General features: G+C 37.5%; 1 protein-coding gene across 1 annotated transcript in view; it reads left to right on the top strand.

Moving 5' to 3' along the window:
- Window positions 1–18827, top strand: part of ERICH3 (glutamate rich 3) — a 96824-nt gene that overhangs the window by 37969 nt on the left and 40028 nt on the right. The window contains 2 exon segments of the mRNA XM_032641021.1: window positions 5725–5905; window positions 13396–13582. Of these exon segments, the coding sequence (XP_032496912.1) occupies window positions 5725–5905; window positions 13396–13582 (368 nt within the window).

Below are 18827 nucleotides of genomic sequence, written 5' to 3'. Positions count from 1 at the left end.
GGACGTCCAGGAGGAATATGGTCAGGCAAATGGGCTTCTGTAGCTGGGCACAGAGGAGAGAGCAGCAACTTCTCCACCCTGTGGTCATGACAAGTGAAGCACAGATAAGCATCTGAGCTGGCTTCCCCTGGGCATTCTACTTCAGATTGGAAACACAGCAGGTGTCAGCAGGCATCCTGGCTCTGACAGGCCTTGGCATGTCTGGCTCTTGAGTTCACAGGGCTTCAGTCTGACTTGGTCTTTTTTTTTTTTTTTTTTTAACTTCTGTTCTCTCTTTTTGGAATCCTTATTTTGAGAATGTTGGGACTACTAGACTGATGCTCTAATATTCTTAGCTTTTCCCTCCCATTTTCTACTTCTTTGCCTTTTTGCTCTACTTGCTGGGAGATTTCTTCAATTTTATCTTCCACACATTCCATTTAAATTTTTATTTTTTCTTTTTTAAAATTTTATTGAAGTATAGTTGATTTACAATGTTCTATTTAATTTCTGCTGTACAACAAAGTGACTCAGTTATACATATATATATTCTTTTTCATATTCTTTTCCATTATGGTTTATCACAGGATACTGAATATAGTTCCCTGTGCTATACAGTAGGACCTTGTTGTTTATCCATTCTATATATAATAGTTCGCATCTGCTAATCCCAAACTCCCAATCCTTCCCTCCCCCACCCCCCTTCCCCTTGGCAACCACAAATCTGTTCTCTATATCTGTGAGCTATTGACATTTTTCTTTTCATGCCATATTTTAAATCCTAGAACTCCTTTTAGTTCACTGAATATAATTTAGAAAGCATCTGATTCTTGTTCTGCATGATTTTGATTCTTTGGTACTTGTGGAGACTTGCTTTGTGGGCTAAGATATGTTCAGTCGTTGTAAAAAAATGTGATTCTTTAATTGTTGGGAGCAGAGTTCTATAAATGTTCAATAGGTAAGAAATGTCCAATTATGTCATTCATATTTTTACATCCTTACCATTCTTTTTTATCTGCTTGGTCTCTTAGTTCCTGAGTTCTAGTGATAATTCATTCTCTGTAGTTGTGGATTTGTCAGTTTCTTCTTGTAATTAGTCAAGTTCTGCTTTGTAAATGTTGAGAATACCTGGTTATATGCTCTCAGATTTGGGATACTTTACCTTACTGGTGAAGATATTCTTTATTATTAAAAAATGATCCTCTTTATCTCTTATTACTTTGGCCTTAAAATCTATTTTGTCTAATAGTAGTTCTCCTTATTTTCTTTAGATAATATATATGTATATGTATATATATACATAAATATATATTTATATTTATACATATATATTTCTTTTACTTTCAGTTTTTCAATGTCTTTAAAGCTTTAGACTTTAAATGTGTTTATGCAGCATATGTGTGCTTTGCATTTATTTCAACCTGAGAATCTCTGTTCTTTTAATAAGTGGGTTTAGTCTAATGACATTTATTTTATTTAGTGGTATATTTAGATTTACTTCTACCATCTTAGTTTGTATTTTCTACTTACCATGATTTGTCTTTAATAGTAGCATTTTATGCTGTTATTGCCTTTTCCTCAAAGCTTCCCTCTCTTGCCTCCATGGCACTCTACTTTCACGGTTCTTTGTTCTCTCCTTTGACCTCTCATCTTGCTCCTCTGTGCCTCTTTCCTCTTCACCCCTAAACCTGGCCATCACCGTAGGCTTAGACCTTGACACTTGTCTTTCTATTCAAAATGCGGTCACCTTCCCACATGGCTTCAGTAGCTTTCTAGATGTCTCTTGAACCTGTCACTAGCTCCTAGGTCCTGGGGTTTAGAATAAAATTGGCACAGTGTGGTAAATTATGCATTTTTTTTTACAGTGTACAGTTCATGGTTTTATTATATTCAGAAGTTAGGCAACCATAAGCACCATCTAATTTCAGAACTTTTTCATCACCCCAGAAAAAAAGAAACCCATATCCATAAGCAGTCATTCTCTAATCTTCCTTTCCCTACCCCTTAGCAACTACTAATCTACTTTCTGTCTCTATTGACTTGCTTATGGAAATTTCATATTAATGGAATCATGCAATAAATATTCTTTTGTGTCAGGCTTCTTTTACTCAGCATAATGTTTCAAAAGTTCATCTATGTTGCAGGTTGTATCAGTACTTTCTGTTTGTGGCTGAATAATATTCCACCATATGGTTGTACCACATTTTGTTTATCTCATTGTCAGTTGATGGGCATTTGGGTTGTTTCCACTTTTTGGCTATGAATAGTGCTGCTATGAGCATTTGCCTACAAGTTTTTGCATAGACATATGTTTTCATTTCTTTGGATGTATACCTAGGAGTGGAATTTATGGGTCATATAGTCACTCTACATTTTACTTTCTGATGAACTGCCAAACTGTTTTCCCAAGTGACTACACCATTTTACATTTTCATCAACAGTGTATGAGGGTTCAAATTTCTCCACATCCTCAGCAATACTTGTTACTGTCTTTTGATTCTCACTGTCCTAGTGGGTAAGTGGTATCTTAACTGTGTTTCAAATTTGTATTTCTCTAATGACGGATGACATTGAACATCTCATTCATGCCAATCGTGCACTTTTACTTTAGTATTTAGATTTATTTTATTTTGATCTAGAAAAGATTCATTTAAGGAGAGATGGCTCTCATGATTAATTTACACATTAAATTCATTCTTTCATTTCATGACTACCATCCCAAAGCATCCTTCAAATGCTCTTAAAAGGTAAGAAAGAGGTAAATGAAAGAGGTAAAGAAATGTGGCTTGCTGGTGGCCACCTGTTCCTCTATGAATGTATAGAACAGGGTCCCTGGCTTCTGTGGTCTGTGTCTCTAGGTCATGATCCATGAACTTCCTACTCACCTTTCAAGCATCTGTAATTACACAGGGCTTATCTGGAGTCTAGGAAACCAATGACAGGGTATAGATCTTACAGCCCAGCACATTGGTTCTGTGCCCTGTTGCTTTATAAGTTGGAGATATAATACCTGCAGAGTTTTTTTTAATGCTTTTACAGAATCTATGTGACTAGTTAGATTTCACTCTGAGATTTACCTCATCATCTGCAGAAATTCTGTGTTTCCACTCAGGACTGCTGGTCACACAGCAGCCTACTGAAAATGTGGATGGTACTATAAATAGTGTTTATATATGTGAAAATACAGGGTTTCAAATAAGAACCTACTTAATTATTATGCTTATCAATTAAAAAATAAAACAGTTTGTTTTAAGTTTTTATATGTTTTATGATAGAGAAAGCAAAGAACTTCTCCAGGCATGAACTAGTCTGGGGCTTTCTCCATATCTGGTTGAGGCCCCCTATCTACTTCCTAGACTCCAGATAAGCCCTGTGCAATTACAGATGTCTGAAAGGTGAGTAGTAAGTTAGCAGATTGAATCAGGAAGCAGAGGGTTAAAGGCAGGAGGGGGAGAAGAGAGTAAGCAGAGTCCATCTCAGTAGTAGTAGATTCTACATAATGATGTTAAATTAAACTTTGTAGAATAGCTCCCAACATGTTTCTCCCCTGCTTAAAACCTTTCACTAGCTTCCCCTTTCCTAATGAAAGCGAGTAATTCTTCTGCCTGACTTTTAAAATGTCAGTTTTATGATTATTCGGGTGTGTTGAGACTTATAGATCAGAAGACACTTGCCTTTAAAAAGACAGTTTGTCCCTTACAGTTCTCAAGAGGAAGGAACATGCCTGTTTATTTTAGTCAGAATTCCATCTAGAATATTGTTTGACACGTATCTGGGCACTGTGGCTCAGCCAAGTTGATAACTAAAATTAACCATCACACCAGGCCATGCAGGGCCACCCAGGGAAGCACCAGGGTTGTCAGGAGAGGCGTGGGAGGAAAAGGTGGGAAAGAGCCTCTGTTGTGGTTTCTGAGGAAGAATTGGGCAATGCAGCGTAAGCAGGCATAGGATGGGATAGTATGAATGATTTTGGCAGGCTCTGGTGTTGGGCTGTCCTGAGTTGTCTGGTACCTGGTGCTGGGGCAGGGGAATATTGGCCCAGAGTGTTAGAGGCAGGGTGAGGGTGAATATGGGCTCTCAGTTGGTTAGTGTGCACATGATAAATGTTCTCTCCAGGGAGCTTGGAGCTGAATTTGCCTTAGGCTGGCGATTGTGGGTTGGGTTGCACATGTGCATGTCACGTTCCACAGTTGCTCAGGCAAGAGGAAACATGAGATGACTTTGTAACCAAGAGCCAGGCCTGCCATCATCCCTTTGCTTTCAACTGTGACTCAAGGAGATGTTTCTAATCTGCAAAGAATTACCCAGTTTGCTGATTTACGTTCATGGCTCCTGGTGTCCCTGAAATATTTCTCTTGATTATCTATTTGGGAGCTGTGTCCACAGGCAAGACAATTTGCTCAAATTTTAAATCTCAGACTCTCCTGCCCATTTACACTTTTCAGACTGTCATTTGCTGAATTTCATCAAATTTACTACTTCTGGTTTTTGCTTCAAAGAAATAGGAGTGAATGAGAAAAAAAATCCTCTGAGGTAGAAGGGAAGGGCTTTGGAGATGGAAGTATTTTAGTAGTTCCTTCAGAAATTTTTTTTGCAGCTTTGTCATTCTTAAAAAAAATGCATGCTTCCAAGGCATCTGTAATTCAGTGAGATCAAACTCAAATAATTGCCTTGGATTCACTGAAAGTTGGTCTCTTCACATTTTTCATTTAGCTAAAAATTGATTTTTAGAAAAGTGAAGTAGATTAAAAGTAATGCCTGGTATCTGTATAGTTCTAGAAACCTACGATATTCTTGCTAGGACCTCTTAAAGTCTCTCAAGGAGCCATTCCTATTTCTCTGCCTCTTCGTCCTCTTCCTTTTCTTGCTTCTCTTTCCAGGTCTTCCTCTTAGAGGTTAGGCAAACACTATACTTATTCACTACTGTGAAAATACTTCAGAATATAAACTAGGAGGCAAGGCATTGGATATTTAATCTCTGGTATTTAAGTTTGTGTTTATTTTATAAGTAATTTAAATTGGTCAATGCCATAGAATATCAAGTAGGTTTATGAAGTGATATTTTTTGTTGGGTTTATTGTTTGATATTAAGAATAATATTAATAATGTTGATTTTTCATTGAAGAATGCCCCCTGTGAAACTGGATAACCCCAGGTACCCAGCATACATTGTTCCTGATCCTGAGAGTGACCATAGAAGGAATCAAATGTGTGCATCTCCCTCCCACAAAGAATAAGCTCAGGGAAGGATGTATTGTCAGTGCTCAAGTATAAAGATAGCACTCAATTACAAAAACAATTGCTAAATTACAGTTAATGTCAATTTGAATTAGAACAAAATTATGTCACCAATATTTATTTAATTAATTTGATTTGAATTTTTATTTGAGAACTAGCAAAAACAACCAAGAGTAGTTTCCTCTTCCTGTCACTGATATTTTTGTTGCATGTAAAACACAGACACACACGTAAGATAAAAGGTGACAAACTTTGTCCAAATCCCCAGAATTTACATTAAAAATACAAAGCCAAAATGTATATATGCTATAATTGTTAAAGGCATTTGTTTTGTAATGGGCTTGACTTTTTGTGCACTGTATATAGATTGACATTTTATAAGGGTTTTGTTGCAAGGTACATAAAAATAGCCTTTTCTATTCTTTGTATTACACTCTGATTAGAAGGTGATCACACTCTGATTAGAAGGTAATTAGCTAATAAGCCCCCCTTTTTTGTTTATTCTAGGATTCAAGAAGGATTCACAAAACACCACTGCATAGTAATGCAGCTATTACAATGATCTATTTGGGGAAAAATGTGCACCTTGCTTATAATCGCTCAGATTTCCGGGATGAAATAAAAGTTTATCAGCAGCACTGTGGTGGGGAAAACCTGTGTGTCTATGCAGGCAAACTGCTTGAAAAAGGTACACATAAAATGTGAATGTTTTAATTGCTTGCAGTTGATGCTCTAGATAAACTATTGTTGGTATAATATCAAAATGACTTTAATCACTCTATGAAATTATGCATATCCAGGGACTTATTAACCAGCTGCCTAAAAGTAAATCCAGATTTACTGCTCCATGATTGAAACTGAAGCAGCAATTACTCTTGTAGATTGTGGAATAAAGAATTTGGAGTGATTTAACCCAGTAACAGATTAATCTTGAAATAGAGATATATGATCATTAAAATGTTGTACGAATAAACTGTCCCCCAATTTACAAGTTAACTGTTTGTCTTGCCATAGTGAATTGCATCATACATTATTCTAAGAGAAAAATACCAGATTGGCAATTTGTTCTTTAGAACTATGCTGAGATAAAATCACAAATCCAATAAACCTCAGGGTGAATCACACCTAAATAATACAGTACAAAATTTGGCTACATGTTTTTGTTACATTTTCATTTCCCTTTTATCATAAATCCATGTTTGTTAGCATAAGATAATTTTTGTATCCAATATAGGATTTCACATATTGTACCAAAGTGGTTTTTCTTGTCAATATTTAGTTCTGTGGCACAGCAATTAAAAGGACGAGTTGTTACAGGATTATGTTTGTTATTTCCTTGCTTAAGACACTCTGTTTAGAAAGTAATAGTGTTTTTACTGATTAAAAGAAATATTTATATTTGGGTAATCTAGACTTAGGGACTAAAGGGAGGAGTTGGGGGCAAACATGGAGTTGTTACTTTTGGCTTTTCTGATTTCCTTCATCAATCAAAAACAGTGACTATTGATTTAAAAAAATTCAACTGCTTAAAGAGAACTATACATATTTAGGGATAAAATATTGAAAACTTACCAACATAAGAAAGGATAAACACTTGAATGTTGGTTTTGAATTAAGTAAAATATTATGTATTATAATGAATTATATAATGAATTATATATATTGTATTATAATGAAAAAACATTTTTCTTTATAAAAATCTATAAAATTTCTTTTTAAAAAATAATGCCAGAAACTACTTTTTCCCATTTTACATACTTAGCTGAAACGTAATTTACTTTGTTTCATTTTGTCATAGCATCTGAGAGTTGGTTCCTTCCATTATGTAGATGAGGAAAATGAGAGGCATCCAGAGGTTCAGTGGCCCCCCAAGGTCACCCGTCCAGTTCTGAGCAGGGTTGAGAGCAGATCCCAGCCCCCTGACTAGGTGCAAGATTCTTGTTTAGTACTATCCAGCCCCAGTTAGCTATTCTCAGTAGCAAAGGGTTTCCTATATCTCCATAATAGGAGGGGTATGAAACCCCTAATAATAGTGATTAGATACACTTATTTTTTAAAAGTATCACTTTCAACTATTAATTTTGATGAATAGCTGAAATTAGCTACAGTCTCAAATTGGAGTTAACATAATGAAACTTTTCCTGGATCTTAGATCATGCTTTAATCAATAGAGTTCATATAAAATGGCTACTTGACTGCAGGGAAATGTGGCACATACAGATGAAAAAAGAACAAGGCTTAGCTGAATGATTTTCTGGGAGGTGATGTACACTCTGTGATAAGATTGCAAAACCAAAGGTTATGGGAGAATGTTACTTGGCTATGTGTTATTTTGCATGCATATTGATCCCAGAACTGACTTTTTGTTATGTCATTGGATAGTCTTGAATAATAGGTTGGAATGGGGACTGAAGTAATTGAATCCTGTCCAGACAATAGTTTTGTCTCAGCTTGCTCTTGATTGCCATGAAAGTAATCGTTCAAAATTGAAAAGTTGGGTGACTCAGAGTTGACTTGTGGTTCAGCAATCTTAGCAATTTAGCTGGACTGAAAATAATCTGCCCTTTTTACAAATCAAAGCTGTGCATGATTCAGTGAAATGTGAATAGGTTTTTAGAAAACTTCTGTTTTAAAAGAAGGGCCTTTACAGTTAGGCTTGGAGCAGTAAACGCCTTCAAAATGTAGCATTCATTAATTTCTCTTGCTTTTGGATGAGAATAACAATACAATTAATTATTTGGGAACATGGCACGTGCATCTTGTATTATCATAGTGGTTCATGATATGTTGCAGTTTGATTTTAGGCATCAGGCCACAGATCGATTGTTTATTATGTGCACCTATGAAGTCATGGAATATTTCTGCCAGTTGTAAAGAGTATGGTTCTTCACAGGCAGTTTTATTTAGCATTCATCCATCAAACAAGGCAGACGTTGGCCTCCAGGGTTCATGTGGATACGAAGAACAAAGTAACTTTTTTCTGGCTCTCTTATAATTCCTTTTCTGCCCCATTTTCTTGTATTTCCATAACCTGATCCTGTTGTACCTATTTGTGCATTCCTCACTACTTCTTCACAAACACAGCGGCTGCTTCACCAGCCCCTTGCCTCCTGCCTCCCCACCCCCCGCCCCGCCCCACATTATTATCTTGTCTTTTCCCGTGCTCTTTCCTTTGTCTGCAATAGGACAAAGGATTTTAAATTCAAAATCATATTTTAATATGATTTTGATGGATAATCAAACCGTATCCATCTTTTAAGATTCAGGTTAAGACTGCGAAGCTTTCCCAACTGACTTTTATTCCATTTTATCCCTCTCTTTTATGACAATGGCTCTTAATACCTAAAACCAAAGCATTTCATTGTACCTTGACTTACATTAACTGTTTTTTTTCTTTTCTCTATTACTCTTTATCATATATTGACTTTTTTAGTTGTTAAAAATAGGTGTAACTTACAATCCATAAAATTCATCCACTGTAAGTGTACAACTCACTGATTTTTAGGAATTTTATAAGGTTGTACAGCCATTATCACAGTTTTAGGACATCTCCATCACTTCAAAAAGTTCCTTTGTGCTCACTCTTCGGCAGTTAATCTTCACTCTCATAGCCAGCCCTAGGACACCATTGATCTGCTTTCAGGCTCTACAGATTTGCCTTCTATGGACATTTCTTGTAAATGAAGTCATACAATAGGTAGTATTTGTGTCTTGCTTCTTTCACTTTGCATAGTGTTTTTAAGAATCATCATTTGTAGCATCTGTCAATAGTTGCTCTCTTATAGCTGAGAATACATTCTGTTACATGGATATACCACATTTTATTCATCTACACAAGTTGATGGATATTTGTATTGTTTCCAGTTTAGGACTGTTATAAGTCATGCTGTAATGACTATACAAAGACAAATTTTTTTGTGTGTAGACATCAGTTGTCATTTCTCTTGAGCAGCTTCCTAGGAGTGGATGTGATGGCTTTTGCTTCCTGAGTATGGGTCATACCCTTTTCAGTTTCTTTGTGTCTTTTGATATTTTTGTTGAAAACAGGACAATTTAGATCATCTATTAGAGCAACTATGAATTCCGAATTCCCACTTTCCCTCTGGAAGGTTATTCTTGGGTTTTTTATTTCTTTGTTTGTTTAGTAGATTATCTAGAGCAAAGCTGTGAAATTCATGTCCCCTCTCCTTCGTATACAGCCACTGGTGTCTCTGCTCAGATTTTTTTTTTGTTCTGTTTTTACTTTTTAGGCTAATCTCTTAGGGTTGTCTCTGTGTTTTCATAGTTTAGTGAACATTCAGTGATTTGTCAGAGGTCGTGTTCAAGCACTTTGAGCCAATATAGCCTCCATTTTCTGCCAGTGAACCTGTGTGTAGGTTTTTTAGTTTCCTGGGACTGACATAACAAATGTCCCCAAATTTGGTGGCTTAAAACAACAGAAATTTATCATCTTACGTTCTGGAGGCCAGAAGTCTAAAATTAAGGTCTTATCAGGGCCATGCTCCCTCTGAAAGCTGAAGGGGAGAATCTTTCCTTGCCTCTTCCAACTTCTGGTGATTCCCCGCAATGCTTGGTGTTTCATGGCATGTAGCTCCATCACTTTAACCTGTGCTTATCCTCCCATGTTGTTCTTCTCTGTGTATCTGTGTGTGTATCCTCTCCTCTTCCTATAAGGATATCAGTTATTGGATTTAGGACAAAACAAATTCTGGATAATCTCATCTTGATCCTTCCCTGATTATATCTACAAAGACCCTATTTCAAAATAAGGTCACATTCTGAAGTTCTGGGTGGTCATGAATTTTTGGAGGGCAATATTCAACACACTGTAGTGGGTTCAGGAGTACGTTCAAAGTTCAGGCAGTTTTCAAGTCTGTTCCAACTTTTATTTTCCACCAGGATCTAATGTTTCCTTTGTACACAGGTGCAAGCTTGCAATAGGACAGGGGTATGTGAATAAGTTGGGCCAACTCCAATCCATGCTGCTTCCAGTTAGCTGGAGATGTGCAGAAAGCTTATTGAATGTGTCTACGACTGCCTTATTGCCTGTATCTCCCTGTTAAATTTCTGGCTAGTCCATTGACCTGTTGCTTGCCCTAATTAGCACTACAGTCTCAGCAGAACCTCTGACTGTCCCTGTCAGTTTGCTCTGAGATTGCTGCTTATTACTAGTAATGCCACTGACCAAGGTGTTTTTTTTGTCTTCTGCTCCAAATCAAGTCGGCCTCTACTGACAGTGAAGCTGCTGGTTACCTATGGCCTGCCCTTCCCTTCTAGAACTGCAGTGGCAGGAGAGGGCAATGGGAGTAGCCCTAGGCAAGAATGCCACAGATTCCCACTGTTCATACCAAAAGTTCAGTACTTTTTCATGAAAAACTGCTGCTCAGTGTGTTCTAAGTCTTTGGTCCATTTTCAGAGACAAAATTTTAAGAGAAGAGGATTTGGTGACCTTACTCCAGAAGTCTGGTACACTGCTTTTTGTCTCTTCTGCTAAATTATAACTTCTTGAGGGAGGAGAACACGTTTGATATTTCTTCAGTATTTTTATGTCTCTTTAGTGCCTAAAACAGTGCTACCACTGTCAGTCAACAACGAATAACTACATTTTACAAATATCATAGGATGCTTTCTAATAGTGCCCATTATAATATTTAAGACTGCTCTGTGAAGTGGGTAAACTGAGTCACCCCCTCCACTCCACATCCTCATGCACTCCCCCTGCCAGCCTCATTTTATAGATGAGAATTCTGAAATGCAGCAAAGTTAAATGTCTCATCAAGGCACACTCAACTAATAAGTGAAGAACTGGGACATGGACCAAAATCTTCTAATTTCTGGTCTATAATCTTTCCACTACTCCATGCAGAAACCATGAAGTCAGGATTGGGAAGTGTCACTAAATTTTAAAATATAAAATGACAAAATAAGTAACAAGGGACCAAAGGTAGAGGGTGTCAATTTCTGTTCAATAAGTTTGAAAAACAATGGAAGAAATGAAATAATATATGGATGTGCTCTCCAACCATGTGGGTACCAAATAGAAGGGCAGTCGTGTCCAAGAGTTGATCTCCTGTGCCCATTCTCAGCATTTCCTTGAGTGTACTCTCTTCCTGGGCTGGGTCCTTAGGGAGTTAAGGGGTGTGATGCTGCAGCAGAATGGATCATATTACATGAATGTCTCATTCAAGTTTCTGTAATAAGAGCAGTCAAACTAGCTTTCTAGTTAGCACTTAAAAAGTCCATATATAGGGACTTCCCTGGTGGTGCAGTGGTTGAGAGTCTGCCTGCCGATGCAGGGGATGCAGGTTCGTGCCCCGGTCCGGGAGGATCCCACATGCCACGGAGCGGCTGGGCCCGTGAGCCATGGTCGCTGAGCCTGCGCGTCCGGAGCCTGTGCTCCGCAACAGGAGAGGCCACAGCAGTGAGAGGCCCGCGTACCGCAAAAAAAAAAAAAAAAAAAAAAGTCCATATATAAAGACAAGTGGATTTTAATATCTATTGTATCTTAGTTTCTCCAGAAACTAACTTGCCAATGTTCTCTTTCCTATTTTGTTTAATTTCACATCACAAATACTAAGGTATAAATGATGGAATTACCTTTTTAATAAGTCTATTCTTTAGTATAAGTTGCATCTGATTTAGATTTTTTAGGGGCATAGTATGGTATATACAAAGTATTTCTAGATGACTATGAAAGAATGAGTTAAAATAATGATTCACTAATTATTTATTGGAGGCTTCCTGTGCCATTGTCCTGGGATCTGGGGAAATGAAATTTAAACTCTCATGGATTTCACAAACATGCAGGGCAGCAAACATCTAGATCAAGGTTCTCAAAGTGTGGTCCCTGGACCAGCAGCATAAAGCATCACCTGGCAACTTGATAAAAATGCAAATTCTTGTGCCCTGTGGAATCAGAAACTCTGGGATGAGGCCCAGAAATCTATGTTTTCATAAGCTTTTCAGATGATTCTGATGTACACTAAAACTTGAGAACCACTGGTGTAGCCATATTTTAATAATAAGTGTAACAATAGGAAATATTGCAAAAGAGAGGCAAAAGTTATCAAGCCTATTATTGGTAGAAGTGGAAGAGTCCAGGGAGGCTTATTGTAGGAAGTAACGTTAGAAGTGTCATGAGAAGCAGGTTTCTGAGTCACTCTATAACATAGAGTTTCTCAGAATCGGGTTTTGGGATGTATAGGGTGAGACTTCTTCAAAAAGCATTATAGAGACTTGAAATGATTAAAAATTGTTAATTGCAAGCAGTGGTTCTTTTTTTTTTTTGCTGTACGCGGGCCTCTCACTGCTGTGGCCTCTCCCGTTGCGGAGCACGGGCTCTGCACGCGCAGGCTCAGCGACCATGGCTCACGGGCCCAGCCGCTCCGTGTCATGTGGGATCTTCCCGGACCGGGGCACGAACCTGTGTCCCCTGCATCGGCAGGCGGACTCTCAACCACTGCGCCACCAAGGAAATCCAAGCAGTGGTTCTTAATTTATTGGTGAGACTTTTGGGTGGGTTAGGGATCAAGAAGGGGTCTCAAATCAAGGCAGAACTGAGAATGGATTGAAGATGGAATAATTCTGCCTCATCCATACATGTATCAGGATGTTTCAAGTCACAACTAAAGACAAAAATTTATTTAAAAGCATTACTGAGTAAAAAAATAGTCATATAAAAGCATTACTGAACTCACAGCAGCCTTTTGTTATGTATTTTATTGCTAGATAACATAGCAAGATAGAGGCGTGGAATCTAGAGAGATGTTTGGATTCAAACATTAACTCTTCCACTTATTGTATGATTTTGGCTGAATTACTGAGCTCTAAACCTAAATTTCTACATTATGGAAACTAATGATAGTAATATTTCCACTTCATATGGTTGTTGAGAAATAACACACCCAAGGTAATTAGGCGTAATGCCTGGCCATATTAAATACTCATATAATTTTAGGTTTTATTATTTTATTACAAGTCAAAGAGTTTTATAATGCCTTGGAGTATTTATTATATATATAAGTAATAGAGTGTGTTTTTGTGGTTAAAAAATTGTCCTCAAGTTAAAAAGGAGATCTAGAAAGTAATATTGCACTTAAATAACAGAAAAATGTGATTTAAAACATGTTAGTTCAAAGTCAGTTGCTTTCACTAATGTATTTCCTTTTTAAATTCCAGAGACCTTTCAGTTTATTTCCAAAAGGCACCATGGTTTCCCCTTCAGTCTCACCTTTTTCCTGAACGGGATACAGGTGGACAGGTTAAGCTCCTGCTGTGAATATAAGCATCGAAAAGGTTCCAGACTTGGAGGCAAACGAAGCTACTTTGGGTTTGTGTGTGTCGAGAGGTCATCTCCTTGCTACAAGTATGGAAACAAATGTCCTCTGGTAGAGGGCAAGTTTTGCTACATTTTTCTTTGTATGCTTTTACTGATGTATTTCTCAGCACAATTTGTTAAGAATCATATCAATGTAGATGAGCCTAAAATATCTAAGTTAAAGGTTGTTTATCACAATCCTGTGTGTTGTATTTAAAATTATAAGATATAAAGTAGATTTTCAGATTTATTATATAGTGGGCATAAAAGCTGGTGGTGTTTCAAATTCTGTTTCTTTTCTACCTCTTCCTTTCCTCATGACGCTTTAAGTTCTGTCTCTAAAGGGAAAGAGAGGCTTTCCCCCTCCTTCATTCCTCATAGTAATTTATTTTGAGTTGAGATCCAGAGCATGTTTCAAGCATCCGGCTTATATAATTGCATGTTATAGGTTTTGCGTAATAGAGGTGTGCCTGCATTATCGTGTAGCCCCATGATCACTCTCATACCCCTAATTTCAATCTCGGACATAAAAAAATACATGATAAAAGGTCAGTTTTGACTATTATTCATCAGTTTTCATATTGGACATTCTGTTTGTAGTCAGGAGATCTTCTTGCAGGCTTTACTTAATTTTTTTCCTGAAAGTACTCATGGAGAATTGACTCTGTGCCAAGCTAGAACATGGCAGTGAACCAACCAAAGAACCTGACCCATAGAGCGCCTTCTGACAGGGGAAGTGAAAATAATATACCAATAAACCCATGCCAATATACCAATAATACAACAACCAATTAATGTATATTAGATGGTAATAAGCATGATGAACACAAAGCAGGGTAAGGGAGATATAAGGAATGAGGGGGGACAAGTGTCAGAAGGCAGTATTATTTTATGTAGGATGGTCAGCAAAGGCCTCTCTGATGTCTTTTGAGCAGAAACCAGAAAAAAATGTCTCCTTTTTCAAATAGGTTTTCAGGTAGAGGAAAAGCATATACCAAGGGTGTGAGACAGGATTACGCTTGGTGTATGTAAATTAGTGTGATCAGAGCAAAAGTGAGAAAGGGACAGTGATAGAAGATGTCACTGTCCGAGAGACAGTGGAGTCAAGTCACGTAGAGTCCTATGATCATTGCAAAGACTTTGACTTTTATTCTGAGAGGGATGGGAAGCCTCTCAGGTAGGTTTAGAGCAATGGCCTGTCATGATCTGATAGTAGCTCCTATGGGAAAACTAAAATAGGGAGGGTGTGGGGAAGGGTGGAAACTACTTTAATCTAGAGGAGAGAGAGTGGTAGGAAGAGTTACAAGTGATTAGGTTCTAGACGTATTTTGAAGGTAGGGTTTACAGGATTTATTGATGGATTGGATTCAGGGCATGAGAAAAAGAGCAGAGTCAGAGATGATTGAAAAGTTTTTAACCTGAACAACTGGAAAGATGCCTAGTTAACATGGGGAAGACTATGAAAGGTGCAGCTTTGGGAGTGGAAGGAGGGGATTTTGGTTTTGGACACACTGAGTTGGAGACGTCTATGAGATATGCGAGTAGAAATGTTGAGTAGGTGGTTGGATCTGTGAATCTGGGGTCTGGTGAGAGGTCCAGGCTGGAGATATATAAACTTGAGAATTGTTTACATATGGATGGCATTTAGAGTCATAAGATGGGATGAGACTGCTTAAGAATGGAATGCAGTAAGAGAAGATGCCTGAGTAATAAGCTCTGGTCACTTTAGTTCAAAGGTGAGGAAGATAAAGAGGAACCAGGAAAAACCTAGGAAGGAAGGCCAGTGATTAGACAGAGAACCCAGAGAAAGCAATGTCCTGGAAATGAACAAAATGTTTCAAGAATAAGGCATAATCAACTGGATTGTAGGTGTGGTTAGGTGAAGCAAAATGAAAATTCGGGATTGAGCATGATTATTTGGTCATGTGTTGGTTATTGCTGATCTTGGCACAAGTTGCTATTGTGGAGTGGTAGGAATGCAGGCTTGTTTGGAGTGGGTTTAAGAAACAATTGGAGAAGAGCTAAAGCCAGAGATGATGGATAGCTCTTATTAAAGAGTTTTGCTCTAAAAGATGGAAACTGGGTGGCAGCCAGGAGGGAGGATGTAGGGACCCAAGGGGGCTTAGTATATTTTAAGATGGGAGATATTATGATATGGTTATAAGCTGATAGATAGGGTTGATACCCTAGGGGGAACAAAAACACATTGATCAGGCATGACATAGAGAGAGAAATTGCTGGGGCAAAGTGCTTGAGTAGACTAGAGGAGATGGGATATAGGGCTCAAATAGAGGTGTTAGCCTTAGATGAGAGGAAGCATTCTTCTGTAGTAACAGGAAGAAAGATGGCATGTAGGGCAGAGAGAGATGCAAGTTGGTGGCTGTGTTGGGATCAACTGGAAGTTCTCTGCTGATTATTTCTATTTTCCAGTCAAAGAGTGATTGGAGCCTTAACCTCAGCTGATTATGAAGCTAAGAAAAAATTGAAAACCAGTGTCTTATGAGAACTGTGCATTTTAGTTGAGGGTAATAGAACTTACTCTTAAACATCACAACCATTTTGTTATTATTATTTGAAAACTTCAAAGAAAGAAGCTAGAGAGAACCAAGCGAAATCATATAAAGAATTGTACAGAAGCTAGTTAAGTGTTGAAAGGAGAGTAGATGTCATCCATCAGATTTTGGCACTGATTATTAAACCTCGATAGAAAGTGTTTAGGACCAAACATTTTATAGCTTGGATTTATACAGCAGTTCCCAAAGAGTGCAATGTGTTCACACATGGATGATTGTATACAAACTCATTAGCTTTCCTGGGAGTTAAACAAATGACTTGCCCACAAATGACTTGTCCACATATATGGAGAACACATATTTGACTTGGAACAGAAAAGCAACCTCAGGTAGGTCCTAAATATACCTAGGCATTCCTGATACATTGCCCTAGACCATTCACTATCCCACTTGCTAGATGACTCTTTCACACCTCTTCTCTCACTTAAGGAGGAAGGATTTAGAAATTTTTGGAGTTACCTGTTTAAGGTCCTTAGAAAACAAGAAAAGCTTGTTTTCACTTCCAAAGTATGGAGGTTCCACACTTGTATCCATCCCTCAATCATGGGAACTCTTGGAAGAGTCGTGGTAGTTACTTTCAGTTGCTAAAGTGAAACACAGGAAAAAGAATTGCGTAACCAAGAGAATGCAGATTGCTTTGAGCTTTAATAATGAGAATCAACACCTCATATTATACTCAGAAGTCAAATAGGTAGTCAGTGAGGAGGAGAGCACAGATGTTATCCACTTTGTTTGCCTAATTCCCTTAAGCAGATGGGCAATAAAAAGTCTGTGCATGCAGTAGGGAGGCATCAAAGCCTTTACACAGTCACAACATGAACTAAAAGTAACAGCATATCAGAGGCTCCAAATCAATGTATTTGGTGTTACCATTGATAAGGGAAGAATAGCTTGAACAGAAGGAATGCTAGTAATCATAATCTCTGAAGATTCATGACACCTTTATTCCAAGGAAAGCAGTGTGCTACGTATATCATCATTATAGTCAAGAAATAATTTATCATGCTTAATATGGCTGAGGTAAGTATGTTCTGATTATCCCATTTTTCACAGCCTGATAGTTACTTTGAGTGCATATCCTTTTAGCTTTATTTTATGGGGAGATAGTGAAAGGATAAGTGATATAACTAAGTTCTCATATTTACTTGTTGGGAGAATGAGTTAAGATCAATTCCTATGCTATTGCTAGTCTAGGGATGGCTGAAATTCAGTGATATCTTCAGTTTAAGAAATTGCCATTGGACTTGATTCACATAGAGGCAATTTTCAGATTTTACATATTGTTTCTATTCTTCCTGGACTGGAAAGTCTTGACTGCATTCTGACCTCACTGTAATTGACCCAGTTCCCCAACAGTTGTGTGACATGGAGAGAAGGGAATGTGTGAAGTTCTAGAGGAGGAGTGGGGAGACTGGTAGCTGCCAGGCACCTCTTTCAGGTCAGGGATTGTCTCCAGGCCTTGGTGAAAACTTCTCCACATTCTGTTAGTCTTTGTGAGGAGACTGTGAGCACTTGCCCTAGTGGTAAGCCCAGCAGTGTAACATTTGTCTGTGTAACTAGTCATCTGAGAAGGCTATACCTGTAATCTAATCATATGGGTGTCCGTCAGTGGGAGGTGATGGGAGTCTAACAGTCCTGAGCTGAAAGCCAGCTTTATCACTAACCTGCTGGGTGAACTTGGGCAAGTCATGGAATCCTTGAAGCCTCAGTTTCCTCATTTGTAAAGTGATGACGATAGTTCTTAAGTTATTGGTCTGTAGGGGAATATAACATATAAGACCACGTATATAAAGTACCCAGTAAAGAGGTTGGCACAGAAGGAGTGCTGGATGCTCTTATTGTCATCATAGTCATCATTTTTATTAATGTATGTATTACAGTTATTGGAATTCCTATTTTGATATTAACTTGAGAGATAGGATAAAAGCTAGAGAAGAATTTTTAATGTTACTTTTGTTATAACTGATTTTTTAAAATATTTTTTAATGTCTTAAAACATTCAGATCATTTGCTGGCTCACCAGATTTGACCTAGAATGACTTTATGACCTCTATAGATTATTGCCATTTTCCAAAACAAAAGCTTATTGCCAGGAAAAATCACCAAAAGATTGTGGTACAGGTTTCAAAAGGCCATTCTAAAAGCAATAATGGCAGTTCTGTTAAAATGAGCATTCAGGCTCCTGAAGTGTTTATTTAAAGGGTACAAAAATATTTAACTGATTGTGTTTCTTAAAAATTCAATCATAATTATTTAGAGTCAATTTTGTATGGAAGTCTTTTTGTTGTTGTCTTGTTGGAATAATAAATTATCAAAGACAGAATGACATCTTTCTTCTGATAATTTTTATCTCAGCTTCCTTTTATTGATAAACCTGAATGTTCTTTTATCACATAATTCTAATATGAGGACTTAAGTTACCTATCTATCTCTGTTATAAGGTCAAATATATACTTTAAGGCGCAAAGTTTAGTTTGAGACTATAATTCATTGTTGTTAAGTTGCTTTCTTTTCTTGTGTAATTACTGTGGGTAAAACTATTAAGAATTGTTGTGTTTACAAGATTTTGGTATTAATAAGGAGAAAGTAGTTTATTTTAATTAACTCTGTGTACTATGATAAATATGTGTCTTGTAACATTTCTTACTGGAATAAGAGAAGTGATTTAAAGATCTTTGCAGTTCCATTGTGCTATATATAAAGGTTAATCAACACTTTAT

The sequence above is a fragment of the Phocoena sinus genome, chromosome 1, assembly GCF_008692025.1.
Source record: "Phocoena sinus isolate mPhoSin1 chromosome 1, mPhoSin1.pri, whole genome shotgun sequence".
Classification (NCBI taxonomy): Eukaryota; Metazoa; Chordata; class Mammalia; order Artiodactyla; family Phocoenidae; genus Phocoena; species Phocoena sinus.
The sequence above is the reverse complement of the archived record's forward strand: the minus strand, read 5'-3'. Positions and strand labels throughout refer to the sequence as shown.